Here is a 27,287-nt window from a genome sequence, read left to right as displayed (position 1 = left end):
CAGAGGAAGGGAACACCAAGGAGAGCAGCAAGAAGCCAGGAGAACTCACAGTGAAGGGAGGAATGTACCATCTGTGCTCCGAATGCCCTGAAAAATTGGGCATGCCGTTATGAGGGTGGTCTCCCGAATAGGGGGACAGATGGTGCGCCTCTCCCCCGCCCCTGCTTCACTGGGCTCCTGTGCTTCCTGTCACATCCCCCTGTGTTCCTCTCAGTCGCTAGTGAATGGCGTCGGATGGGTCTCCCTGAGTTCTGGCTCATGTAGGGATGTCCTCCCATGGACTTTAGTGGACTTTTATCTCCCTAGGCCAGTGTGCTACAGTTCGGCCTGCCAGCGGGAACGTGCCTGCGCCCAGCCCTCATTTTACAAATGGGACAGCTGGGGTGGCCCAGTGGGCCCAGAGTTTGGATCCCCAACACTTTCCTAGAGCTTCCAGGATATGGGAGCCTGCAGAGATGACACGCGGAGGCCCTGAGAGGAGAGAGTAGCTCACACAAGGGTAGTGTCAGAGGGGGCTAGGCCCTGCCTCCCTTGGCTGGGTTTGGCCAGCCAGAGGTATTTGAAGGGGAAAAGAGACGGTCCAGTGGTGAAGCGGGGGCGGGGGGCAGTTGCCCCTGGGTTCCACGCTGGGGAGGAGGGTGCCAACTTAGTCCACCTCCACTCTCCCTGTCATCCCTCGGCTCGCCTGCTCCTCCTCTGCCTATCACCACTGGCTGGAACCTCCCCCCATCTCTCCGCCCCCAGCCCGACCCTCCTCCATATCTGCCAGCAGGTTACTGTGTGCGGAGGCCTGGCCCCAAACTTCAGGGGCAGGGGGGAAGACACGGTACAAGCTCCTCCCCCTCCTCCCAGGGTTGGGCTTGGCTGTGCACCAGGTTTGGGGCCCTACTACACGGTGGAGGGAGAGCGGGGGACTTTGTTTTTGCTCCATGGCACATAACACCCTCACTATACCTCTGAGAAGGTCATAGAGAACTCCCCCCCTCCCATCTGAGGCTCGGTCTACACTACAGTCCTAGGTCGGGTTAGCTACGTCATGCAAGGGTGTGGAAAACCCTCACAGAGATGCCATCCTGAAGGCCGACAGGCTATTCAACAGGAGGCCTTCACCCATCGACATGGCTGACGTCGCTCAGGGAGGCGGAACACCTACAGCAGTGGGAGGAGCTTTCCCTCGCTGTAGGGAGCGTCTTCGTGAAGCGCTATGGCGGTGCAGCTGCATCGGTGAAACGGCACCACTGCCATGCTGTGTAGCTCAGCCCTCACTCTGCTAACAGTCAGATTTCCGGGCCCGAAGCCCTTCCATGGTGGTTGGGCGCCTCACTCCTCTAGGCGTCTTTGCAAGCTCATCCTCCCTTTGAGTTGCCATGTCTCTAAATGGCTGTCAGTCAACGCGGCCTGCCCGGATCTTACTCAGCGACAGCATTATCTTTACCCAGCGCTGCAAATCGGTTCTGAGCAATCCTTGATCTGTCAGTTTCACCCACCCACTTTCAGATGTCACCAGCCCCCGCTGCTGCCCTGCTCGGTAGCGTGTCTCTGAAATGAAATAATTCATTACATTGAGCTGAACTCAGCCCCCCCTCCCCCACTGTGGACAAAAGCAATGTGCCCATATGCGAGATTCGCAATCTGCCACATTTTATCTTTGAAAGTGCAGCAGCAGTGGAATAGGCCCAGTCCCTGGCTCTGCCGCTCCCAGGGGCGCCCTCTCTCAGAATCAGCCCGGATGTTAGGTCTTCCCCAACAGAGGTTTGATTGCAGTGGAAAGAGTCCATCAGTGCAACCCCGCCACCCCGAATGTGGATTCACGAGGGTGCATGGAACTGTCCTGCCCTCGTGCACTGGGAGCTTGTGAGCTCCCTGTTAGCTGCAGAAAGCGGGGATTGGGAAGGGTGCATTTCTATTTGTTTCTCCGGGGATTCAGGCCCTGAAAATGGATGTTCTCATTCCCAAATGGCCTCTTTGGCTGGGCTTCTTCTTGGACACATCTCCTAGACCGCAAAGCCAGAGGAGAACACGAAATGTCTAGGTCTGACTGCCTGTACAAATCACACCATAGGATTTCCCCGAATCGACTCTTGTTTGAACAGAACGTACCTTGTAGAGAAAACATCCCATGATGGAAAGATTCCCCGTGATGGAGAATCTACCACAGCCCTGTGTAAGTTATCTCCATGCTTAATTGCTCTCAGTGTTAAAACTTGGCACCTTATTTCTAGTCTGAAGCTTTGACTTCCTGCTGTTGGCTCTTGTTACACTTTTCTCTGCTAGGCTGAAGAGCTCCCGCTTAGCCAATGTCTGTTTCCCAGGACAGTACTTGTAGGTCACCCTTTAGCCTTTTCCTTGTTAAGCTAATGAGATTGAGCTCCTGGAGAGCCTCATTTCCATCCCTGTCATCACCGTCTCTCACCAATCACAAGGTAGTCGGAGCTCTGCTGGCTTTGCTCTACAGGTTGGGCGTGCTGGCGGTTACATGGCCCATGAGGCTGTGTCAGACCGTGACAATGTTGTGTTGTGGGGGGACCAAGCAATGAGCGCAGGCTAGGAGGTGTGGCAACCCAACCTTTGACCCAAATTCGCTTAGGTCTGGTCTACACTAAGTTAGTGTGACCCAAGCTAAGTTGCTCAAGGGTGTGAAAAATCCACACCCCTGAGCAATGTAATGAAGCTGACCTAACTCTCCGGTGTAGACAGTGCTATTGCCTCGGTGGGAGCTGGCTCACCTACACCGACAGGAGAACCTCTCCTGTCGGCACTGGTAGTGTCTACAGTGAAGCGCAACAGTGGTGTCGGTGCAGCTCTGTGGCGTATCAAACATAGACAACCCCTTCGTTTCCCAGTCGCATCTCCCTGTTCTACAGCACCCAGGCCCTGTGGAGAGCAGCGATCAGGAGGTGCTGAAAGGTCCATGTGACCGGGTCAGAGCAGAAGGCCATACAAATGTGGTGGAGGGGAGCTATAGAAGCCTCAGACTGAGGAGATCTCTGTTCCCTGAGTAACAGGGAGGGGTTAGTTTAGAACCAGCAGAGGCCTTCAGGGGCAGAGGAACACCTGGGGCTAATTGACCAGCCTTGCACAGTCAGGCCAGCCTAGGCCAGGCAGGACCCCTAGGGATAATTAAGAAAGCCAGTTCAGACTGGCTATAAAAGAAGCTTTGCCTGCAGTTGGGGCGCGTGTCGCTGAGAGGACTGAGGGAGGCGCCGCTGGGAGAGGTGGAAAGGAGACAACAACTGAACACTAGGAGGATGGACTGGGGAGAAGGAAGGGGGTGGGGAAGTAGCCCAGGGGTCTTGGAGCTGTCTTATAGCAAGTGTCGAGGATTCACATAGGCAGCTTCTATCATAGGGCCCTGGGCCGGAAACCAGAGTAGAGGGTGGGGTCCCCCCCACAACATCCACCTCCCCATTTCCACTTGGGGGAAAGGACTGTGGAGTTTATTCTCTGTTTACTATACGCTGGAAAAGCGCTTAACAAACAGCAAACTAAAGCCCCAGGCGTGGTGCCTAAAACTGTGGGCTGCTGTGAGCCTCTGAGCCAAGCAAAATCCTCCAGGAAGTGCAGAATCCACTGAGTTTTCGTCGGAGCTTTGTCATGTCCAAAATAGACAGCTTCTACCCAGCTGGTTTTTCCTGCCCTCTGCAATGCTGTAAATATACCTTGTTCCCCTCTACTATGCCAAGAACTGTGATTCTATTTGCTGATTGTCTGGACAGGCTCTTGTTTTATTGCCTTTCCTGTTCGTTTTCTCCTCTCCTTCCTTCTTTCTCTCATTTTCAGTCTCCTTTTCTCTCCGTGTCCCCCACCCGCTTCCTCTAGTGTGGGAGTAGAGAAGGTCTCCTTTTAGTCTGACATCCGCAGATCGAGGGGGAGAGCCCTTTGATGCTGAACGCCAGACCGGCAGGAAACTTCACTTTCCTGGGGTGGTATTAAAAATGCTCAGATTGTCTAGCGCTCATAAACAAGGGATTCTGGGAACAGTCAGAATCTTTTTTTTTTTTCACAAAAAATTGCCCACACAGTGCTAAGTGTGTAATGGCTCTGCCTGGGTAATAAACTCAAACTCCCTCTAATGCAGACATACAGTTCTTTAGATTTCTTTGAATGCTTTCAAGAGGGAGATGGCTGCTGCGATCTCAGAGGAGTGACACACATGTCTTGTAAAAGAACACAGCCGTTTGTTCTTCATAATCATGCCCCCTTAATGCTGTAATTAGAACGCTGCAGGGCCGCAAGGGGGGAGCAGTATATTAAGTGATCGTCTTTGTGCCTTATTCTTCCTATGTCGTGGGCTTTTGTTCCTGCGCAGGTATTGTGACAGACACTTGCTTTAGCCATGTGCTTGGGGGGTGTGTGTGTGTGTGTGCATGCGTGTGTGTGTGCGTGTGTGCATGCGTGTGTATACATGCCACACACCAGCATGTACATGCTTGTGTGTGTCTGGGCACAATTGGCAGCAGTAACCATTTGCACATACCTTTCCTTCCCTGGAGTCACTGCAGAGATTAATTTGGCCCACGGTGTGTATGGGAGTGGGAGTCTAAGTAGGTGTGTGGTTGTATATGTAGGTTCGTATCCTCAAAGTATTGTGTCTGTGCAAGTGGCAACACAGTGTGTGTGCGTGCATATGTTAGGCTTATGACTAAACGTGCATGGGTGGGTGTGTATTCCAAATGCATCCCCTTGTGCAGCGCGTGTAGTCACGTGAGTCTCGGTGCAAATGGCTCCTGTAGTGCTGTGCATGCACCACGCCTGCAGGTAGAGCCCCGCACGGATACTAATTTGGTGTCCGCGTCTGCAGAAATGACCCCGTGGACAGCCGCAGCTATAACACAACTTTGCAGGCTTCTAGAGACAACATTTTGATGGGAATCTGCCCTGGCTCCCGGAAGTGAGCTGGCATGTCCCCGCAGCCCCTACTAGGGACGGGAAGCAGGAACGGAGCCCACTCCAAGCTGCCCCTCCAGTGGCTACTGGGACAGACTGGCTGCTTGTGGGAGTGGTGCAGGGCCAACGCAGGCAGGCAGAGAGTTTAAAAACTCCTGGTTTGGCTTCCGTTGCTTCTGGGAGATGAAGCTTGATTCCAGGAGACTCCCAGGAAAATTGGAAAGCTTGGAACCCTGGTGCCTACCTGTCTGTGGTCGCTCTGTCTAGCGGCATACAGGAAGGGAGCCTGTTGGCTTATGGACATGGTCACCGAGGTGTGTACACAGGTGTGTGAGCCAGAACTGGCAGTGTATGATCATGCGTTTTGAGTCAGTGGGTGTACGGTTCATATCCATATAGAGTTGTGGGAATGGACGTTTGCAAGTTTGCTCGGGTGTGGTGTGTGTATGTGTTTGTTTTTTCATCCCCGTGTGCATGTATGTTGTGTGCATGTATGTCTTTGGTCATGTGTGTGATTGCAGACGGCAGTATTCATGGATTTATTTCTGTCGTGTGTTCCCATCCATTTGAGTAGAGTCGATGTGTATGTTCCTGAGCAATGGAGCGTGTGAATGCGAAGTCTGCCGTGTGTGGGATTTTTTTTGTGAATGATGGTCACAGTGTATGCTTGGGCTAGTAAGGTCACAAGTGTGTGCATGTCCGGATGGGTGTCTGCAGAGTATACCGAGGGGCGAGTTCTGTGTCCCCGTGCGTGAGCAGTCTTGCTCATGGGAGTAGACGTGTACAGCTCTATATGTAGGTACCTATGTCTGTGCATCTTGCAAGCTTGCCCACCCCGGAGGGGCTCATGTCTGACGGAGTTACCATGGCAACAGCAGGAGACCCTGAACCCGTAAACAAAGCTTTATTTGTACGGAATCGGGGAAGCGTGCATGGCTGATCACTAGAGCAAAGCAGCTTCCGCAGAGAGAAGGATCTCCCTGCAAACCTTTCAGAAGTTCTTCCCGTCGATTCGGGGGGGAACCTTTTTAGGGTCGGGGGTTGCTGACCCACAGAAAAATCAGTTGGGGACTGCACGCAAATGAGAAGCCAAAAAAACAAAACAACCCTCCCAAACCCTCACTGACAAGGCCCCTGAATGAGGAGAGAGACACTTCTCACAATCCCCTCACGCAGCAGAGCCCAACGGGCCCAGACTAGTTAGTGTTTTGTGTGCTCCAGAGTCTGGAACACCAGTGCCGGCTCCCCCAAGGGAGTCCTGACCCTCCGTTCGGGTGCATCAGGGACGGGGCTGAGTGGAATTGGAGGAGCAGCTCCTGCATGGCTGCCACGGAGTTGGGGTTTAACTCACCCGCTAGTTGGGCCGCCAGCCACTAATGCCTCCTGTTCTACTGCCGTCAGGGGCTCAGCCTGTCAGGAGTAAGCTTGAGTTGAGGCTGAAACTCCATTTTCTCTAGCTGCCCCCTGCTGTGCCCGGAGATGAGGAGAGTCCCAGGATGCAGCGAGCCGTCAGCATGCCGGCACAGCGGGGTGGGTGAAGGCGGGAATCCCAGAGTTTGTCGGGTAGGCCAGAGACCACAGGGAATCCAGACATCGATTTTTGCTTCTGGAGGTTTCCTTTTATGAAAGTAGCTGTAGGAAACACCAGAGCCCAGCGTGTCCCCCACGGCTACAGCCAATGCTGGGTGCTTGAGAGGAAGGTCTCACCCCTCTGTGTCTACCCTTCCCCGCTCACACACACACACGGTTCCCACGGGCGCTTAGCACCCGCAAACACAGCGCCGCTCGCCGACAGCTGGATGCTGGCCAACCTGGCCCGATTGCTCCGGAGCCCAGATGGGAGCTGAGCTTGGTTTGAAAATCAGGCCCCCGCCAGGCAACCTACCCCACAGAGGGGGAGTCGCCTCCTGGCTTGGGATGAGGAGCCGCGCAGGCTGAGACGCATGAGGCTGATCGCCGGGTGCATCCCAGACTCCTGGGACTGGTTTGCCTTTGAAACTTACTAATCTGTTTGTTCCTCCTTCACGACCGTGAAGAATTACAGCAGGGAAGGCTGCTCCTGGGTTTCCCCGTCCCCCTGGCTGATCGCTGGGCAGGGGTTTCTGCGGGCCGACCTGTTCTGATTCAGCTGAGCTTTGGGCATTATCCTCACGGCACCAAATAACCTCCCCCCCCTTACTCTTTGTGGGACGAGCGAGCCCTCCCATGCGGCTGAGCCACCCTGGAGTCTGCCCACATCCACAGCGGTGTGGTTTTGGCTTAGAAAAGGCCTCTGGTGCCCTGCGTTAGCGCACACCTGGCCAACAGCTTGCCCTCAAGTAAGCAATGGGCAGCTACATAGGGATGAGAAATAAGGCCACAGAGGTATGATGGTCTAGCGGTTCAGGCCCTGGCCTGGGACTTAGGGGAGCTGGATTCCCAGCTCTGCCACAGCCTTCCTGGGCGAGCTGGAGTGGAGTGTTTGAGAGCTGTCGGGGTGCAAAAGAGTGGGGAGCCATTCTTGCCACAACCCTGAGGTACTTGATCCAGAGCAACCGCTCGAAATATGCAGGCCGGGGGGCCCTCTGCCCACCCCTCTGAGCCTCCCTCCTGCTCTCCCGGCGGAAGGGGCAGTGATGAGGCTGCGAACGTAAAACATCGGCCTGGTCTGGTTTCCATGACTGGGAGCTGGAGGGTCTATCTGTCCATGTGGGATGGCAGCGTCCTGCAGCCAGGGTGGAGAACGGGGTTCACGCCAGTCATGTTTGATTCTCCTCCTCGTCCCCGTGCGGGTCTGGGGACTGGATGCCATTGCCCTGTGGTGGGAGTTCCTGGCGGGTCCCCCTCCTCTCCGGCCTGCTCCCTGCCTTGCCCAGATCCACGGAGCACACAGCCCGGCTGCAGTCGAATAAATTGTATCCTAATAAGGCAGCCTCCCAGCCACACTGCAGTCTGTGTGAGAGGAGCGGTGCCGGCGTAGGGTTGTGAGCATCTCTCTGGGAGAGGAGCAGACGGTATCGGTTCCTGTAGCAGGAACGCTCCCCGCAGCTTTCTGCCTGTCCCGGTCTGCCCACCCCTTGGGTTGCCCAGCCATGGCTCATCACACATCGCACTTACTCCTTCTTGGTCCTCCCCCTCTATTGCTCCCCTCCCGTCCCCATGGTGGAGCCTCACCTCGTCTCGCCCACTTGTGCCTCCTGCTCTTTGAAGGGGGGGGCAGAGCATGGCAAGCACTGGGGGGGCGGGAGAACCTGGTTAGGACATGGGCCGTAACCTCCCTCGGACCTTGCACTGGAGCCGGGCAGGGCTGCTGCAGAATGTGGGGATTTCATTGCACATTCATCTGCTTCGCTCCTCTCCCCGCCATCGATGCTCCTTCCTCTTCCGGCCTATTGGCCGTGCCACCATCCTCCCATCGCCCTGTCTCTACTCTCCTCCCGCCCCCCCCGTCCATTCCTCGAAGCCTGCCACCGACCTTCTGCCTGGAAAGTGTCCCCTCCCCAACTGTGCTGCATGTTCCAGGCTGTGCCACCCTGAGTGTGTGTACACACACACACACACACACGCACTCCCTTGCCCTAGCCATACTGCCCTGCTCTCTCCCTTTCTCCCCCACCCCCTTTGTCCCAGCCGGGCCACGATCCCTCAATAACACCGGCCTTTCCCCTTCCGTGTCCGCAGGGAGTTTGCCAAAGAGCGAGAGCGAGTGGAGAACCGCAGAGCCTTCATGAAGCTGCGGCGCCAGCAGCAGATCGAACGGGAACTGAACGGCTACCGGGCGTGGATAGACAAAGCAGGTAAGGCTGCTAGCAGGCAGCGCCTGTTCTCCGGGCAGTGCCTCCATGGGAAAGGCTCCCCGGGGCTCTGGAGTTCAGCAGATGCTTGCACAGTGGGAGGCTGCCGTCGCTGATGAATGAATTCGCTCCGTATTGCACAGCTTGTGGGTCCATACGACTCTCTGCCCCTCCCCCACACTCCCGACTGTCTCTGCCTCATGCCTCCCCCGCAAAATATTTCCCCGGGGCAGAAAAGGCTCTGCTAAGCTGCATGAAGCCACATTGCGCGGTGGAGACCAAAGCACCTGAAAGGTGCCTGCTTGGGCCGAATCCCACCCGTGGTGACAAATGCAAAGTCCACGGCGGCTGGAGAGGCTGACGGGGCAGGAGCAAGGGCAGGACTTGGCGTGGCTGCACATTCAGGTCAGTTCGCAGTGACACCGGCTGTGCAGCACGAGGCAGTTCGAAATCCCAGGCCGAGTGGGTGGAACGTGCTTGGGAGCCTGCAGGGATCGGAGCTAACTTTAGTGGCCATTAACACAGCTGCCCAGCGACACAGCTAAACTAGCTCCGCTCTTCTCCCTTAAGGGTGCCCTGAGGAAATCAGAAATTCAGATTTACCCTTCAGTGCCAAGCAGTTCCAAGCTATTAGGGACCACGGGGTTTGTGCAACCTCCACCTGCCTGGTCTGCAGGGAGCTCCCTCCAGGGAGATCCTGTGCCCGCACATAGCTCACTGCAGAGCCAAGGCCAGCGGGGTTATGTTGCTGTCTGGCCCCTTTGCGGTCGTGCACAGCCAGGAGCTGACAGATTGCTGTCTGGATCTATCCCTCCCCATCTTCCGGAGTGGGCTGATCCTCCGAGAGGCTGAGCACAGGAGGGGAGGTCCCATGGGGCAGCCGTTTGACTGGGTGCCCTCAGTGACAGAGCTAATGCAGCTCCACGGGTACACTCCTTCTGGCCTGAGCTCTTGAACTCCATGCTCCTGGGATGAACCAGCATCACATTGAGCTGCTGGGCGGGGAACAGGGTCGTACGAACCAGCTACTCAAGGCCACATTCTGGGGTGCGTGCTTTTAATATTGTGCCCATAACCGGCCAGCATCTATCCACACGCGGGAGATAAGGCAGGCTGATAACAGCAGGGAATGGAATTTGAATTTCTAGTTTACCCTTAACCCTGAATTTCCTGGGTTTCTAACGTTTGTTTTCTGTGATTTGCTTAAACGGTCACAGTACTGAAAGGTCCAACCACGGGCAGGCACGTCAAAAACTTCCCCCAACTAAGATTTGTGTGTGGATAGGAATTATAAATCCCATACTGCAAATTTTGAAGTTATCCTCTAATGCGATAGATGCCATCAAGTGCCAGCAATGCTATGTTGGCCAAATCGGACAGTCTCTATGGCAAAGGATGAATGGACACAAAACAGATATTAAAAACGGTAACACACAGAAATTTGTAGGGGAACAGTTAATGTGCCTGGGCACTGGTTCCTGGACTTTACAGTAGCCGTTCTTCTACCAAGGAATTTCACAAGCCACACACAGAGAGAGTGTGGAACCAACCTTCATATGTAACTTTGACACTGTTTCCCTTGGCCTGGACAAAGACTAGAAACTGGATGACCTATTATAAAACTGGCTTTCCTTACATTCAACACCCCATTGATATCAAAAGCTAAGTGTGGAACACTTCCAGCTCACTCATTTAGGTTCATTAGCACCAGCACTATAATTGACAGGTCCTTTTTTTTCTCCCTCTCCCTTCTTATTCTGAGGGTCCCCCCTTTTTTCTCCATTCAAGCTCATCTCATCTGAGAAAGTGGGTTTTGCCCACGAAAGTTTATGATACTATCTATATTTTTGTTGGTCTCTACGGGCATGTCTACACTAGGAAATTATTTCAAAATAACTACATTCGACTTAATAACCCCCAATTTTACAAAATCAAAATAGTGAGCCCCCACTACGGGGAAGCCTTGAAATGATGTCTGTTAATGTGGACGTGCTACCTCAACTTAGAGCCCCGTGAAGTGCTAGAGAGTGATTTGGTCGAATTATTCTAGGGAGTCGTTATTTCGAAATAGTGGTACCGGAGCGTCCACACTAACGCTATTTCAAAATAACGATTTCAAAATTAGCATTATTCCCCGAGGAAAGCAGGAATACAGATTTCAAAATAAGCAGCTCGTTATTTCGAAATAACGGGCTTGGTAGTGTGGACGCTCTACTTATAACTGCGACCTAAGGGGAGTTATTTCGAAATAATGCCCTGTATAGATCAGAGCTAAGGTGCCACAGGACAACTTGTTTTTAAAGGTACAGTCTAACATGGCTGAGACTTTAAAGTTATCTCCCATCAAGGGACTATAAGTTAGAGTAGGTGAGAGTCAGTCACTTTCCAGCTAGTTCCGCTCTGGCAGGGTTTTCACACTGGATGCATGATCCCTTTGTGAGCAATTCCGCCCCCAGCTCCCAACCTGTGACTGCCTCTAAGAAAATGAAGGTTTTTTCTACACAGCTCTAGATTTCCGCATAGGCATGATGTAGACTTTGGATATCACAACTGTTTTCTAACTTGTCACCAATGTGTCACTTACGGCCTCATTTGTCACTGAAGAATTTATCCCAAGCATTCTGTTTAGGTCATGATGCGTAGGAAGGGGTTTTAAATAGGATTGGGGAGAGCGGATTCAGATAAAATAAGAAAGGACTTGCACCTTCATTCAAACCTCATGCCAACTATGTGTTGAGATTCACAGGAGTTTTGTTAACTTTAAGATGAGCCTGAGCCACCAAGTTCAGCTGTCGATCTAGTTCCGGACTTTTGTGGCGTTTGGGGGAGTTTGGATCTAGGGTTGTGGTTCATGCCCATGTGGTTCATGTGGTTTGTCCCTGGCTGGGGACAAAAAAAGAAGCCCCGATATGCAACAAGAAGCATTGTTTCTATGGTATTTCTGCTCCGAGCGGAAGCAGGACATACTGGGAATTCTGTAAGGGAAGAGGGAATTTCCAGACCTGTTTTGGTAACCCAAGAATTTTGGATAAATTGAAGCATCTGAAACCTTTGTTGCTTAACTCAGCCCAGTGGCCAAAAGAGATCAGGTTCACCATCTAGTTTGTTTTCAGGAATGGCATCAACATTCAGGGTCTGATGCTCTCAGCTGATATCCATGAGCATAGCTGTGTCCTTTGAACACCAGTTAAGGATCTAATCCATTAGGTATTTAAATTCCTTTTCTGTTCTGTGACTGGGTTGTCCTGAGGCACGTTCCTGCTGACACCTCCCAAGATTTTGGAGCTAAGAATCATCATTCAAATCTGCCCCCTTTTACAACCTTTGCACTCATGCTAAATGTTAGTTTAAAAATCTAAACCACAGTCATGTTTCAGAAACAAGTCCCATCATCTTTATCAGTGGAGAATAATAGTATTTTGACTAGAGTCATGGGTCAAGGTGAGACGTATCAGAGGGGTAGCCATGTTAGTCTGAATCTGCATAAACAACGAGAAGTGGATGGCATCTTAGAGACTAACAGATTTATTGGAGTATAAGCTTTCGTGGGCAAAGACCCACTTCGTCAGATGCATGTAGTGGAAATTCCAGAGGCAGGTATAAATATACCGGCACATGAAAAGAAGGGAGTACTAATCAAGAGGAAGGCCAGAGATAACGAGGTCAATTCAGTCAGGGAGGATGCGTCCCACTTCTAGCAGCTGATGTGAAGGTGTGAACACCAAGAGAGGAGAAACTGCTTTTGTAGTTGGCTAGCCATTTACAGTCTTTTTATAATCCTAAATTGATAGTGTCGAATTTACAAATGAATTGTAGCTCTGCAGTTTCTCTTTGAAGTGACTTTCAAGGTGAAAGTCAGACATTGCTTAAGTGTAACTGATTTTTTTATTGCAGTTCCGAAAATTAAAATGAAAAAAACCAGTTCTCATCAAACCAAATCTGAAATTTCTCAGAATTGAAAAAGTCCCGTGTTGGGTTTGTTCCAGACTGGGGATTTGAACCTATGTCTCTCACACCCCAGGAAGTGCCCTGATGTCTGAGCAAAATGGACGGGTGGTAACCCGGCAACATCTCCTCCTTTGGCCATGCTGTGGCAAACCAAAATGATTTGTGTCAAAATTTGAGACTAATTTAAGTTCAACTGGAACGGCGTTTTTCACCCAACAAACTATTTGTGCAAAAGAAGTATCCCGGCTCTACTTATTAAACACGGTTGTCAGCCTTTAAGAGAGCTTACCTGTTGGAGGAGGCAGCGCGGCAGTGAACTGGGAGTTATTTTTCTTTCCGATTGGCTAACCTAGTGTTATCTAGCTGACTCTATCCACTGTTCTGCAATCCTATCTGCTTATTCAGTGCGGTTCCCGCTCTCTGCTGCAGTTCTGATCAATCCTAATGGCACTGTGGACAAGTGTATCCATCCGCTCCCCGTGGGGTCCCGCAGTTTCCCCTACAAAATAGGAGCGGGGAGGGCCGCTTCTCCCAAAATGTCCAGTCCCGTGGCTCCAAGTACAGCATCCACAGTCCAATTTGCACCCCTTTGACCGTGGGGCGAGATAGGGGGACCTGGGTCTGCCCACTCACACGGGTCACAGCCCAGGGCCCTAAGGACAGGCACGACTGTCGTCCCGTCCGGCTGGTGGGGTAGCACCCGTAACTCACCAGCCCACTGGCGAATCCTATAATGCTCCACCCAGGGTTGCTTCCTACCCCGTCACGGTGCCCCCAGCGTGTCTCTGCCACCAGAGTGTCCCTCCCATGCCGGCACCATACAGCTGTGCCACGGCCCGTGAACATTGGGCACAAGCGGCCCACGCCTCGCTGCTTACCCTGAGCTGAGCATGTGTGGCTGCGGGTTGAGTGTGGGGTGAATCGGTCCCGTCCTGGCGAGGCGACCTCGTTCTGTCACACAGCCAGCAACATTTCCTGCCTAATCCTATGTTATCTCGTGGCATTGTCATATGGTGCAACTGTTCCACTCCACTCACTGGCTGTGTCTAGACTGGCAAGTTTTTCCGCAAAAGCAGAAAAACTTGCCAGCTATCTACACTGGCTGCTTGAATTTCCGCAAGAACACTGACTTCCTACTGTCTGAAATCAGTGCTTCTTGTGGAAATACTATGCTGCTCCCATTCGGGCAAAAGTCCCTTTTGCGCAAAAGGGCCAGTGTAGACAGCTCAGATTTGTTTTGAGCAAAAAAGCGTGTCTAGATTGGCACGGATGCTTTTCCGCAAAAAGTGCTTTTGCAGAAAAGCGTCTGTGCCAATCTAGACGCTTTTTTCCGCAAATGCTTTTAACGGAAACTTTTCCGTTAAAAGCATTTGCGGAAAATCATGCCAGTCTAGACGTAGCCTCTGGGTTTCTAGTGTAACCAATGCTGCCTTCCCGCATGGTTTCACTTTTAAAACACATTCACGCTGCACTTGACAAACTGGAGAAATGGACTGAAATAAAGAGGAGGAAATTCACTCAGGACAAATGAAAAATTCTCTGCAGAGGCAGCAATAATCAGTCCCACACAGACCAAATGGGAAATGGCTGCCTGGGAAGGAATACTGCGGGAAAGGATCTCAGAGGGATGGTGGAGCGCAAGCTAAAGATGAGTTAACAGCGTAACACAATTGCATAAAAAGCAAACATCTTTCTGGGATAGATTAGCAGGAGTGGGGTAAGCAAAACACAGGAAGTAATTCTTCCCTTCTGTTCAGCACTAAGACAAGACCTCCTCCACTGAAGTACTGGTTCTGGGGGCCACATTTCGGGAAGGATGTGGACACACTGGAAAAAGCCCAGGGGAGAGCTAGAAAAGTGATGAAAGGGCTAGAAAATGAGGGAAGATTAAAGAAATTGGAATTGTTTAGTCTGGGGAAGAGAACACGGAGGAAGGAACGTGGTAACAGTTTTCAAGTACATAAAAGCTTGTTGATCAATAGTTCTACTTACCCACGGAGGATAGGACAAGAAGCAATAGGCTTAAATTGTGGCAAGAGAGATTTAGGTTGGGCATGAGGAAAAACTTCCTGTTAACATTGTTAAGCACTGGAATAAATTGCTGAGGGAGGCTGTGGATTCACCATCACGGAAGGTTTTTAAGAACAGGTTTGACAAACACCTGTCAAGGATAATCTAGATAATACTTAGTGCTGCGTCCATGCAGGGCACTGGACTAGGAGACTTCTCAAGGTCCCTTCCACTCCTACATTTCTGTGATTCCGACTCGGGATGTTAAATATCGGTTAATTTAATAGTAACCTCGTGAATTTTTATCTGTTAGTCGACTATTCTATTGTCCCCAAAGGCGGGGTCAGCAGCCACTGTATCAAGCAGTGCAGGGTGCCAGGCAGAAGCTAGTCTACGAGGGGAGCCAGTTTAAAAACCAGCTCCTCTTCTGGACTGGCTGCCTATCACCCAGCGCTTCAGCAGCAGTGTAGGGTGACAGCAGCCCCTGTCTAAGCAGGGTCTACACTCCTGGACCCGGCGCAAGCCGGAACTGAGCCAGGCGGCCTACCCACCTGGCTCCTAATACACTTCAAATGCAGAGCTGCAGCAGGGGTAAGTTCTGGACCCAGCAGGAGCCCGAACTGAGCCGGGCTGCTGTCCAGCCTGCTAAAAAATTTACTGGAAAGAGTGTGGGGAGGGAGCTGTGTAGTCTGTAATATTAACCTAGAAGCTTTTGCTTATCTGTTAATCAACTGCACTATTACACCCCTAATTCCGACGGGTCCTTTGTCTCTCCCGCTCGCTGCCCATCCTCCCTTCGCTGAGCGCGCCAGACGTGAGGTCTGTAAGAGTGCTGAGCTTCCTCTTTTCCCTCCTGATGTATCAGACTCTTGGAAACAATTTCCTAACCCATTTGTTTTTATGTAGAGGAAGTAATGCTGGCTGAAGAGAATAAAAATGCGGGGACGTCAGCCTTGGAAGGTAAGGAGAACAATAAGCTATCTGGCATCGCTGCATTCTCTTTGCTGCCTCCAGCTACCACCTCCGGTTTAAATCCCTAGAGCCGTGGGAGCCACATACGTGATTATGGGAGGTGCAGGGAGCCAAACCCCTGCTTTTGCTGGTTAACAGGAGGCCGTCGTGTCAGAGCAATGGGGTTCGACAGCCGCTTCTCCTGGTTTGGGGTGGGGACACCAGAGAGCATGAAACCAGTCTGCAGCCTCTTTTGCTACCGAGCACCTGCTCCATTTTAGAGCTGGGACCTGGATGGCAGTCCCATTGAGCTACCATTCCTGGTTACCAGGCTAGCTGGGTACCGAGTAGCAGCCTGGGTAGGAGACGGCTGAGCCATCTTCAGACAGCAAGTAGATCCAGTAGTAACTTGAGCTTCATTTTCAGTGCTGAGGAGGGCAACCATCAAAAGGAACCGGACAGAAGCCATGAATCGGGACTCGAGCGATGAGCACTGCGTCGACATCTCCTCCGTGGGTGAGTGGAGGCCGGGTCGTCAGCCCCGTGTGAAAGACTCCAGCTCAGAGCCCAGCACTAGGGCAGGCCAGAGTCTCCTCCCCACAAGTCCTCTAAGGCTGTGGAGCATCTCGTAGAACCCAGCAGGGAGCAAAGCCATAGTGGACATGGGTGGACATTACGTTTCTGCCCATTGTTAGCCTAGGAATGGGGCTCTCGTGGTGTTTCTGCTGCATTATGGAGCTGCTACAGGAGCCGGCTGGCTACTCCCCTTCTTCCAGAGTGGAGCCCTTGAGTCTACGTCTACTCTATGAGTTTTCTTGGCAAAAAATATGCAAATTGGGGACTCATTTGCGTGAGTCATGATCTCATTTGCATATTTTCTGCCGATCCATTTTTGCCCTGGGGTTTTTGCACAAAAACAAGCAACGTGGATGTTTTCTTTTTGCACAAAACCCCCTTTTTCTGCAAGATCGGTAGTGCAAAAACGGATCGGCAGAAAATATGCAAATGAGATCGTGACTCATGCAAACGAGTCCCTCATTTGCATATTTTTTGCCAAGAAAACTCATAGTATAGAAATAGCCTGAGTGAGGCAATAATCCCTCCCATCCCCTGGGCAGAAGAGAGTTTGCTCTGGCCAGGTCCACTGGGTTCCATTGTCCTCTCTCCTCTCCCCCTCAGGTACCCCTCTCGCTCGGGGCAGCATCCGGAGCGCTAAGGTGGATGGTGCCTCCTATTTCCGGCACAAGGAGCGGCTTCTGCGCATCTCTGTTCGCCATATGGTGAAGTCCCAAGTCTTTTATTGGATTGTCTTGAGCTTGGTGGCTCTCAACACGGCCTGCGTGGCCATTGTCCATCACAACCAGCCGCCGTGGCTCACCCACATCCTCTGTGAGTTCTAGGCCCTTTCAGTTCGGGTGTGTTCCAGTGACACAGGCTGTACAGAACACCAACCTCCCAGCCCCCAGGGCAGCCTTTTGGGCAAGCAAGCCAGAGCTGCTTGGAGCCCCAGCATACGGCATGGGTTGCTGCCTTCCCAACAGGGCTGTGAGTCCGGGGGCAGTGACTCACAGCCTGTTATGGGATCATCTCGCTGTTGGAGGCTCTGGGTCTGATTCTCGTCACCCCATTGCAAAGCAGGAGGGAGCTTCATTAAGGGCAGCAGGGTCAGTGTGGCGTGGAACTGATCGGAATGACGCTTGCCCTCCAGAATATTGTACGCAGCCCACTTCCACTGAAGCCTGCTGTCCTTTTCCACGCCCCTCCCCGGGGATAAACACACATCAGTTTGGACTGGCCCCATGCAGATTTCAAGGGAGGTGACCCTGTTTTGTATTAATGAGAAGTGGGGACATACCAGTAAGTTTATCCTGCTGTGGTAATGCAATGTGCAAAGATTCATTCACATCATGCTGAAGTCTCCCCCACAGAAATGCAGCCATCCTTGAGCTGCTTAATAGAGAGCAGTGACCAGTGTTCCCAGTAAACTGAGTGCTTGGGTGGCCTCCCAGGAGAGATCCAGGTGCTGCCCAACTGATTAGCAGAGTGCCCACAGCTAATCACAGCCAGCAGCATGTGTTTCTATTGGTGGTGCACATCTGCACATGCCTTGGCGCACATAACCAAATTTAGTCGACGCATTAGTAGAAAAACTTGGAGGAAAAATTAGCAGTGACGCTGCACAAGGGATCTAGGCACGAATGAGAAGTGGATTGCAGCTGACTGAAGCCAATGAGGGTTTTAGGGAGACACAATGTAATTCCCAAAGATGGTTTGTCCTGGGCGCCAGGATTGAAAAAATTGCAGAAGATCTGATCATGAATAGAACTTCAAGTTTGCATTTCACCCAACAGACAGCAACACCATGCTTAGGGGGCATTGGTTCAGTGCTGATGTGGTAGCGCACGTCTCACCAATGTAGACCTCTCCTGTTTCACCTTGAAAGTCTCCCGTTCAAAGACGGATTCGGCTCCAGTGTGCGCTGTCTGCAGAGATCTCCGCACAAGACAGTGCGGTCTGGAGCTGGCTCTAAGTGAGAGCCACCTTTTGGACAAAAGGGAAAAGTAACTTGGCCACTAATATTCCAGAAACTTCCTGTGACACTTTTCACAGGCGTACAGCGGGTGACCGAATGTCCCGGTCACATTCCAGCTGTGGAATAGTTACATCAGAGCTATGAAAGTTCCCCGGCAGTGTCATTTGGGGGATGTCTACTCTATGGAACAAAGTTGAGTGAAGCGCCGCAATTTCCACTATGTTAATTGCGCAGCTGAAGTCGAAGTAGCTTAACTTGACTTTTGGCGCTGTCTACATTGCAGGAAGTCAAAGGAAGAGCACTCTCCCTTCAACTTCCCTTACTCCTCATGAAAGCAGGGTTACCGGCATCGACCGGAGCATCCCTCTCACTTCCAATTAGCTGTCTGAACTAGACCCACTCATTTGAATCCTGGAAGATAGGTGCCGGCAGTTTTGATCGTCTCTGTAGTGTAGACATCCTCTTGGAGAAGTTCCTCATTTGTTGCGTTCCACTGCAGAAGGGAAGCCGTGTAAATTAGTGCACCCCTTCTTCCGTGACACTCTCCCCAATAACACTCGCTTTGAAAACTTAGTTTGGGGGTGCAGTTGACCTTTGATTCATGAAGGCAAGCACCTTGATCCATACTCTGCCCATCAGTTAGTGACACCCAACTGCCCTAGATCTCCAGAGAGAAGCATCCAATTTCATATTCTTTCTCTGGGGAATCAGTGAAAAGGACCTGATCCTCTCTCCCCCCCCCCCCCCCCCCACACACACACTCCACCTGGCTGTCCTGTCTCCTAGCTTAGACTGAGTGATTTAGCGAGGACTGATTAGAGATTTTGCTTGTTTTTGTACAAAGTCCCATAAAATCTAGTATTAGCATCACACACAGAGAAAGTCTGTCATGGATAACAACCTACTGCTGCAACCAGCTAAGGGAGTTATTCCTTTCAACCAAGCGGTTGGTCCTGGAGTGTTGAAGTGTCTGCTGGCACCCCAGGCAGGGGTCACGGTATCAGCTCTTTGCACTGTGTTCTAAGCATAGATCAGGAGAAGCAAATGTGGAGCTAAAGTACCTGGATTTCCCTCTTTCAGACTATGCAGAGTTCCTCTTCCTTGGCCTCTTCCTCCTGGAGATGTCCTTAAAGATGTATGGGATGGGACCGCGCCTGTACTTTCATTCCTCTTTCAACTTCTTTGACTGTGGGGTAAGCCGCACGTGAAACCATGGCACGTGATGGAGGGCAGAAGAAAGGTCAGGAAGGGGGATGCAGGATGGCTTAAAGAGAGGTGGAGGAAGAGGACAGTACTTCCAGAGGGCTGTGGGGGGGTGTGGGCATGGGTGTGTGGGTGTGCCATACGTAAGTGATAAAGCAAGCATCATAATCCGTGCCAGCAATACTGAGAGCCAGACTCCCAGCTTCCGATTGCATAGGGTTTGCACAACTTGTGTTTACTTTGGTCCTTGACTCTCTAATGCAGTGTTTCTTAAACTGTGTTCCATGGCACACCGGTGTGCTGCGAGGCAGTCAGAGGTGTGCCGCGGAAAGCAACAGAGTTAAAAATGGCCGCCCTTAAAGGGGCAAGCAACCTTTTTATTTATTTATTTTTTGCTCAATAACTTCCCCCCCGACCCTTTTTTTCTCTTTTGCTCAAGAACTTTCCCCCGGCCCTTTTTTTTCTCAACAAAAAATCCTTTGTGTTCCTTATAAAATATTCTTGTTTGGTGTTTCTTGGTCTTAAAAAGTTGACGAAACATTGCTCTAAGGACTGTGCTCTGTACACTGGCTCCATTCTTGTCTGTGTTTCCGATCCCCCAGGTCACAGTGGGAAGCATCTTTGAGGTGGTCTGGGCTATCTTCAGGCCAGGAACCTCTTTCGGGATCAGCGTCTTACGAGCCCTTCGGCTTCTGAGAATATTTAAAGTAACAAAGTAAGTCAAGAGGACCATGCGTTGGCTCCTCCCATGGCTCTCTCCTGGCTGCCGTCCCGGATCCAGATTCCCCTTGTCCTGCGGCTAGCCCTACAGTAACGTCTGTGTGTCCCAGGTATTGGGCGTCCCTGCGGAATTTGGTGGTCTCTCTGATGAGTTCCATGAAGTCGATCATCAGCCTGCTCTTCCTCCTTTTCCTCTTCATTGTCGTCTTCGCTCTGCTGGGAATGCAGCTCTTTGGAGGCAGGTAAGGGCATCAAAGGGCAGGGAAAATGGAGTCCATGTGTTTACAGGGTGTAATATCATCTCCCAGCCTTTCAAGGAAGTCCCTGACCCACCCGCTCACACCAGGTTACCAATAATGTCCCTTTTTCTGAGGGACCTTCGATCAGTTCCTTCAAGGGCATAAGGTCCATTTGGATTCCTGCACAAGTGTCCCAGGGAGCCTTACCTGTCTCCTAAGAGAGGTGAAACGGGGACAAAGAGGAAGTGAAAGTCCAGGGAAATGGGGACTGGATGGGATAGGCGACTGTAGGAGCAGCAGACCTAAAAGGACAGAAACCAGTGATTTGGCTCCATTTCTCTATTCCGGCTTGTCCATTTCCCTTTGGTTCACTTTCAGATTTAATTTCATGGATGGGACTCCTTCTGCAAACTTCGACACTTTCCCTGCAGCCATCATGACAGTGTTTCAGGTACGGGCCTGGTTAAAAAATGAGGCCGCTGAAATTTTCTTCCGCACAGGCCATACCCTCTTGCTCAATTTCTGAGCCAAGATCCTGCGGCAGTTCACACTCTGAAGTTGTCTTTGCAACCAAACGATCTAGATACGTAAGGCCTGATTCTCCATGCAGCTCCTCACTACACAACAGATCCCTTCTCCCCCATGTAACGTGTCTGTGGGGCAGCCAGAGACAGGGCCGCCATACGAGAACAGGTGGGCTCTACATCCAATAATAGCCTGGGGAGCTGGTCTTAGGGGCCAGCCGTGACCACATTTCAGCCCCGACCTCCCAAATCCTCCCCGACCCTTTTCTTTTTCTTTTTCTTTTTGCTTAAGAAATTTTTGTCCGGTATTTTTTTATTAAGCCATCTGGCAACCCTATGGGCGAGCTGGGTGGTCACCCGGGGCTGCTAATTGGGTAGGATCAGCCCTGTGGGTGACGGTGCCACCGGTGTGTTTGTCCAGATCCTGACAGGCGAGGACTGGAACGAGGTGATGTACAACGGGATTCGCTCCCAGGGCGGCGTCCGCTCAGGCATGTGGTCCTCCATCTACTTCATCATCCTTACCTTGTTTGGAAACTGTATCCGCCTCGTTGCTGTGGTGGCATGAGAGCTGCCTCTGCCCCGTCTCTCTGTGAGAGGGTAACACCTCCTGCTGCTTCTCAGAGATTCAATGCTCTCTTCTCTCCCAGAGTTCCTTCCCATGTCTCGTGTGGCAGGGGGGCAGAGCCTGGTGCTACAGCTAGGCCCTCCCCCCCGCAAATCCCAGGGTAGGGGCCTGGTCCCAGTCACCCCTCAGACATGGAGGAAAAAGTTATATGCCTGACACCCTGCATTCCTGTTTCCTTGGCGGGATAGGGGGGAGCATGCTAGAGCATCCTCTCCTCTCACACTCCTCCAAACCCAGACTCCGTCTGCTTTTAAAAACGTAGAGGATTTATCCCTGCAGTGCCGTAGGGCCTCTTGGCGGCCTGGTCCTTTCCTAGGTGCTGGTTCCTCTCCCGGAAGCTGGCACACTCCTCTGGGTCAAGGGCAGGGGGGGATTTCTCTGTGTTTTTTCTGCCAGCGGCAGCTCAGGCCGTTATCACATGGCGCGTGGACTCTTAACGCGCCCCCTCAGACACCCTGCTGAACGTGTTCTTGGCCATCGCCGTGGACAACCTAGCCAACGCGCAGGAGCTGACCAAGGTAAGGGATGCTAATGCCCTCACCCCTGCACCTCAGCACCCCTCGCGCCTCCTTCGGACCGTCCACCAGGACCCCACGCAGGGTCCATCCCACATGGCCCAGGAATCCATGTCATGGCCCCCTGGAAAACCCCTTCTCTAGCTGTAAATGTGCAAGGACAGTGAGGGCTTAGGGGGAAGGAGGGCTAGTAACTCTGCACTGAGCCTTGTCTCCAGGGGCGACGTGCACGAGGGGCCATGTGCCCCCCAGCGTGTGGGTGGGATGGGCTGGACAGCAGGAGACCAATGGGGCCAGGGCTGGTGCTGGCAGCAGAGAGTGTGTGCCCCACCCTCACCCTGGGTGCCCTCTCCTCAGTCGCCTCTGCTGGCCTCTGTCCACTCCTCAGTGCGCCTCTGTCCTCACACCTGTGCATCTAGCCTGGGTCTCCCTCAGAGCTCTGCCCGGGCAGCTCACTCCTGTCTCACGCAGGAAGAGGCGGGCATGCAGCAGCGACCACTGTCTCTCTGACAGGGCGATGCCTTTGTAATGGGGACAAACGGGGATGAGACTGACCAGCAAACGCATTGCTCCTCGGGGCTTAGACAGGAGTTGAACCTCTGCAAGGGTATCAAGGCCCCGCCTGCCTTGAGCAAGATGGCGTGGCTTTTGGGCTGAGGTGGGAGATGAACGCTTGATTTCTAATCCTGGGTCTACCACTGATGTGGGCCTTGTCTACAAGGGGAAATTGCCTGGGCTAGCTATTCTGCACCAAGTATTGCACTTCAAATTCCCACCCTATCTTATTCTGAAATAGCTTCCAAGGCACGTCGGCCCCGATTCAGGAAAGCATGTGCTAAAGTCCATCTGTATACCAGAATGCACTCACACACGGGCTACATCTACACTGGCATGAATTTCCGAAAATGCTTTTAACTGAAACGTTTTCCGTTAAAAGCATTTTCGGAAAAGCGCGTCTAGATTGGCAGGATGCTTTTCCGGAAAAGCACTTTTTGCGGAAAAGTGTCCGTGGCCAATCTAGACGCGGTTTTCCACAAAAAAGCCCCAATCACCTTTTTCACAATCAGGGCTTTTTTGCAGAAAACAGTACGATGCTGTCTACACTGGCCCTTTTGCGCAAAAGTCTTTCGGAAAAAGACTTTTGCCCAAACGGGAGCAGCATAGTTTTTCCGGAAAAGCACTGATGATTTTACAGGAGATCGTCAGTGCTTTTCCGGAAATTCAAGCGGCCAGTGTAGACAGCTGGCAAGTTTTTCCGGAAAAGCTGCTGATTTTCTGGAAAAACTTGCCAGTCTAGACACAGCCATTGACTTTAAGGCCAGGCCATCTAGTCTGACCTGCTGCACATCCCAGACCGCAGAACCTCACCTGCCCACTCTGGCAATAGACCCCTAACTTTGGTCTGAATTTTGCTCAATCCATGCTTAAACTAAAGCATGTGCTTACGTGCTTTCCTGAATCAGGGCCATAATCTCTCCACTTCCGTTTAGGCCGTCTCCCAGGCAGAGGTGAAAGTAACTTAAATTTCTTACAGGTATGATGCATCGCATGCACACACACACACACACACACACACACACACACACACACACACACACACACACACACACACACACACACACACACACCCCCTCCCCAGGGGAGGTTGCGATACAACAGTACCTCTAAGATATTTTAGTGCAAGGTGGAGGGCTCAGGGCTGAGGTTCGTGGTGGGGGTGGGGGTGAAGGGGCTGAGGGCAGGAGGTGGGGATGTGGGAGAATGCAGGTGTCAGGGCAGGAGTTTGGGAATGTTCAGGGTTCAGGGCAGGGGGCCAGGTGTGTGGGGGGAGCAGGAGTCAGGGTTGTGGGGTGTGAGAATGGGCTAAGAGGTTAAGGGTGTGTGGAGGGGGAGGGAGTCAGGGTTGGGGGGCAAGGAGGGGCTTCAGCTCCCCATGCCCTCCCCAGATGGTGTCCTGGGAGAGAGGCTTGGGGCTGGGCCAGTCCTGGACCAGTGGGGGAATGTGCCCCATCCAGCCCCTTTAACTTTCCTGCCTGCCTGCTGCTTAGCGCAGCAGCCTGGCGGAAGCCCTGGGAGCCCAGCTGAGAGCACGCCACCGCCTCCTGCAGACAGGCGCCCCAGCCGGCCAGTTCCTCCTTGCCGGAGTGGCGCGCCGGGCTGCCCCAACTGGCTTTCCCCGCTGCGCCAGCACGCTGAAAAGAGAAAGTGCGAAGAATTCTAAAACGCTCTCCCCAGGCACCTATCTGGCACCGCTGCATTCATCAGGCGCTAACACTGGCCGCCTGGGACAAGGCCAGGCTAGACGTCAGCGCCCTGCTGGCTGGGAAGCCATCTGGAGTGCAGCGTGGTTGTAGGAACCGCCAGGGCCATGGTTACTCTGAGGTCCCAAAGCTCAGGGGCTCTGGGCTGCCCCTGTCTTCTGTGGCCGGTCTGTTCGAATGGCCTCAAGGCTCCATGAGTAGCCTCCAGCCCTGGTGTAAACCGGATTTGTCTGAGCCGAGTAACATGGAGCAGAATAATTCCGGGTGTTGTCGGACTTCCCTCCGGGGGGCCAAATGCGCCGCTCCTCACAGTGCCGGGTGAGGGGACGGCGTTTCCAGGGGAGTGCGATAGGGACGGGAGGGTGACTCATGCAGGGAGACTGCCGCCCCCTCTCTATTGTCACTGCCTCACAAGCTTCAAAGGGGGGAGACTGGTGCGGCTCCGCGGCTTTGAGGACAGCGTACGCGGCCAAAGCGGGGAGGGACGTGCCCGAGAGATTGGATTCAAGGCTTTCTCTTTGACCTCCAGCTCCTCACATCCTGGGCTCTGGGCCGCGCCAAGGAAGTAACGCGTGGGCTGGGTTGTGACGAGGGCCGCCTGGACGGGACATTTCTTGCTGTGGGAACTCAGCCCCGCTCATCGGGGCGATACGGTCCCGTGTGGGGCCGTGAATGGACCCCGGCCTCCCACTCAGACAGGGAGAGCGAAACCTAAACGCCACGGCTGCCCAACACGGACACTGCAGCTGGGGACAGGACCCGCTTTGGCTGGGAGTCCAGGCCTGGCCAATGCCAGCGGTGGCCGCAGCTGGATTTTAACGAGCACAGCTGCCCCCTGCCACTAGGCCCCAGTGTGCAGATACTGGGACGGGGCAGCAGGTGACTGATCCCCCCTCTTCCCGCCTTGACTGTCCCTTTTCTCTGGCTGCTGCTCCGAGGGCCAGAGCCAAAGCCCAGGGACGTTCATGGACAGACTCCCGTTGACTTCCATGGGCTTGGAATAGGCCTGCAGGCAGAGCAGGCAGAGCCGAGAGGGCACGTCCCATCTTTGCCTCACCTCAACCCCTCCTTTCTCAGGGTGGGTCCAGAGAGGGAGTCAGCTGGGCCAAGAGAAGCAGGGACAAGAAGCAGGAATGTAGAAAAAAGGGGGTGGGGGGTCAGAAGTCAGGGCAAGATACAGGGGTCATATGGGGCACCCACAGATACAGGTAAGCTCCTGAATATCCTCTATCCCAGCCCCAAACGGTGACACTCTCCTCTGCAATCTTAGGGAGAATCTATTAACATTCAGTGGGGCACACAGAAGTGACCCAGGAGGAGGCTCAGAACTGCCCCAGGAAAGGGGATAACAAGTGGAAAGTGGGATAACAAGTGGAGTTCCTCAAGGGTCTGTTTTGGGACCCGTACTGTTCAATATCTTCATCAATGATGTAGATATTGGGACAGAGAGTACGCTTATTAAGTTTGCAGATGATACCAAACTGGGTGGGGTTGCGACTTCTTTGGAGGATAGGGACATAATTCAAAATGACCTTAGCAAGTTAGAGAAATGGTCAGAGGTAAACAGGATGAGGTTTAATAAAGAGAAATGCAAAGTGCTCCACTTAGGAAGGAACAATCAGTTCCATACATACAAGATGGGAAGCGACTGTCTAGGAAGGAGCATGGCGGAAAGGGATCTAGGGGTCATAGTGGACCACAAGTTGAATATGAGTCAACAGTGTGATGCTGTTGCAAAAAAAGCAAATATGATTCTAGGTTGTATCAACAGGTGTGTTGTAAGCAAAACTCGTGAAGTCATTCTGCCGCTCTACTCTGCACTAGTTAGGCCTCAGCTGGAGTACTGTGTCCAGTTCTGGGCGCCACATTTCAAGAAAGGTGTGGAGAAATTGGAAAGGGTACAGAGAAGAGCGACAAGAATGATTAAAGGTTTAGAGAACATGACCTATGAAGCCAGGCTTCATGAACTGGGCTTGTTTAGTTTGGAAAAAAGAAGATTAAGGGGGGACATGATAGCGGTTTTCAAATATCTAAAAGGGTGTCACACAAGGAGGAAGGAGAAAATTTGTTCCTCTTGGTTTCTGAGGACAGGACAAGGAGTAATGGGCTTAAAGTGCAGCAGGGGAGGTTTAGATTGGACATTAGGAAAAAATTCCTAACTATAGGGTGGTCAAATATTGGAATAAATTGCCAAGAGAGGTGGTGGAATCTCCCTCTCTGGAGATATTTAAGAACAGGTTAGATAGACATCTGTCAGGGATGGTGTAGACGGAGCTTGGTCCTGCCTTGAAGGCGGGGGCTGGACTTGATGACCTCTGGAGGTCCCTTCCAGTCCTATGATTCTATGATTCTATAGTCAGACATTAGCACGAAAACGTGCCCCCCATCCTTGTGCACCACACCCATGCACGCACACACTGACCCTGCACTGCACGGTCGCGCCACGCTCACACACACACACACACACACACACACACACACACACACATATCTCTTGCGCTCCCCCTGCCCTCTGTGCCTGCCCCACCCCCCATGGCACTCACATGCCCCCCCCACTCCCGCATTGTGTGCCTGTGCATGTCTAATCTCTATAATCTGTGTGGGCAGGGTGAGCTCCCTTCTCCTCAGCTCCTCCCCCTGTGCTCCGGGGGGGCACCAGTCTTCCCCATGCACCTCCTGAGGCCGACCGTCTCCCAAATTCAGCCTTATGTGCACCCTTCTGTCTCCCCACGTGCTTGGTTTGGGGCCGGCATGTGCCCCTTTCTGGTCCCATGCTGGCAGTGCTTGGGTCCGGGAGGTGCAGGGAGTGTCCCATTCTCCTCCGGGCAGCCTTTTCCCTTCACATGCCTCTGGGAGGGAAGGAGACGCTGCCATATGCTGCCCTCTCCTCTCTGCTGCAGCGCCGAAGGCAGCCTGGGTCCTGGCCTTTCCGTTCTGGTCGCCATGAGTCAGGGGCACTCTGGGATTTTGTATCCCTACCACACATCCCGTATTAGCGACGGTGGGAGTAAGAATGGCAGGCGGGGCCGGCTAATGGCACGTCCTGCTATGGCAAGTGCCCGAGGACGGAGCACTGCCATGGAACTGATACACCC

At 52.6% G+C, this 27,287-nt stretch overlaps 1 protein-coding gene across 1 annotated transcript in view; it reads left to right on the top strand.

The window, feature by feature from the left end:
• CACNA1E (calcium voltage-gated channel subunit alpha1 E) overlaps nucleotides 1–27,287 on the top strand; it is a 264,347-nt gene that overhangs the window by 157,022 nt on the left and 80,038 nt on the right. The window contains exons 10-19 of the mRNA XM_075936805.1: nucleotides 8,548–8,663; nucleotides 15,525–15,578; nucleotides 15,996–16,085; nucleotides 16,749–16,958; nucleotides 19,183–19,295; nucleotides 19,908–20,020; nucleotides 20,136–20,267; nucleotides 20,643–20,715; nucleotides 21,210–21,327; nucleotides 21,867–21,934. Coding sequence (XP_075792920.1) covers nucleotides 8,548–8,663; nucleotides 15,525–15,578; nucleotides 15,996–16,085; nucleotides 16,749–16,958; nucleotides 19,183–19,295; nucleotides 19,908–20,020; nucleotides 20,136–20,267; nucleotides 20,643–20,715; nucleotides 21,210–21,327; nucleotides 21,867–21,934 — 1,087 coding nt within the window. The remainder of the gene's footprint in view (nucleotides 1–8,547; nucleotides 8,664–15,524; nucleotides 15,579–15,995; nucleotides 16,086–16,748; nucleotides 16,959–19,182; nucleotides 19,296–19,907; nucleotides 20,021–20,135; nucleotides 20,268–20,642; nucleotides 20,716–21,209; nucleotides 21,328–21,866; nucleotides 21,935–27,287) is intronic.

Source organism: Pelodiscus sinensis, chromosome 9 (genome assembly GCF_049634645.1).
Source record: "Pelodiscus sinensis isolate JC-2024 chromosome 9, ASM4963464v1, whole genome shotgun sequence".
Lineage (NCBI taxonomy): Eukaryota > Metazoa > Chordata > Testudines > Trionychidae > Pelodiscus > Pelodiscus sinensis.
The sequence above is the reverse complement of the archived record's forward strand: the minus strand, read 5'-3'. Positions and strand labels throughout refer to the sequence as shown.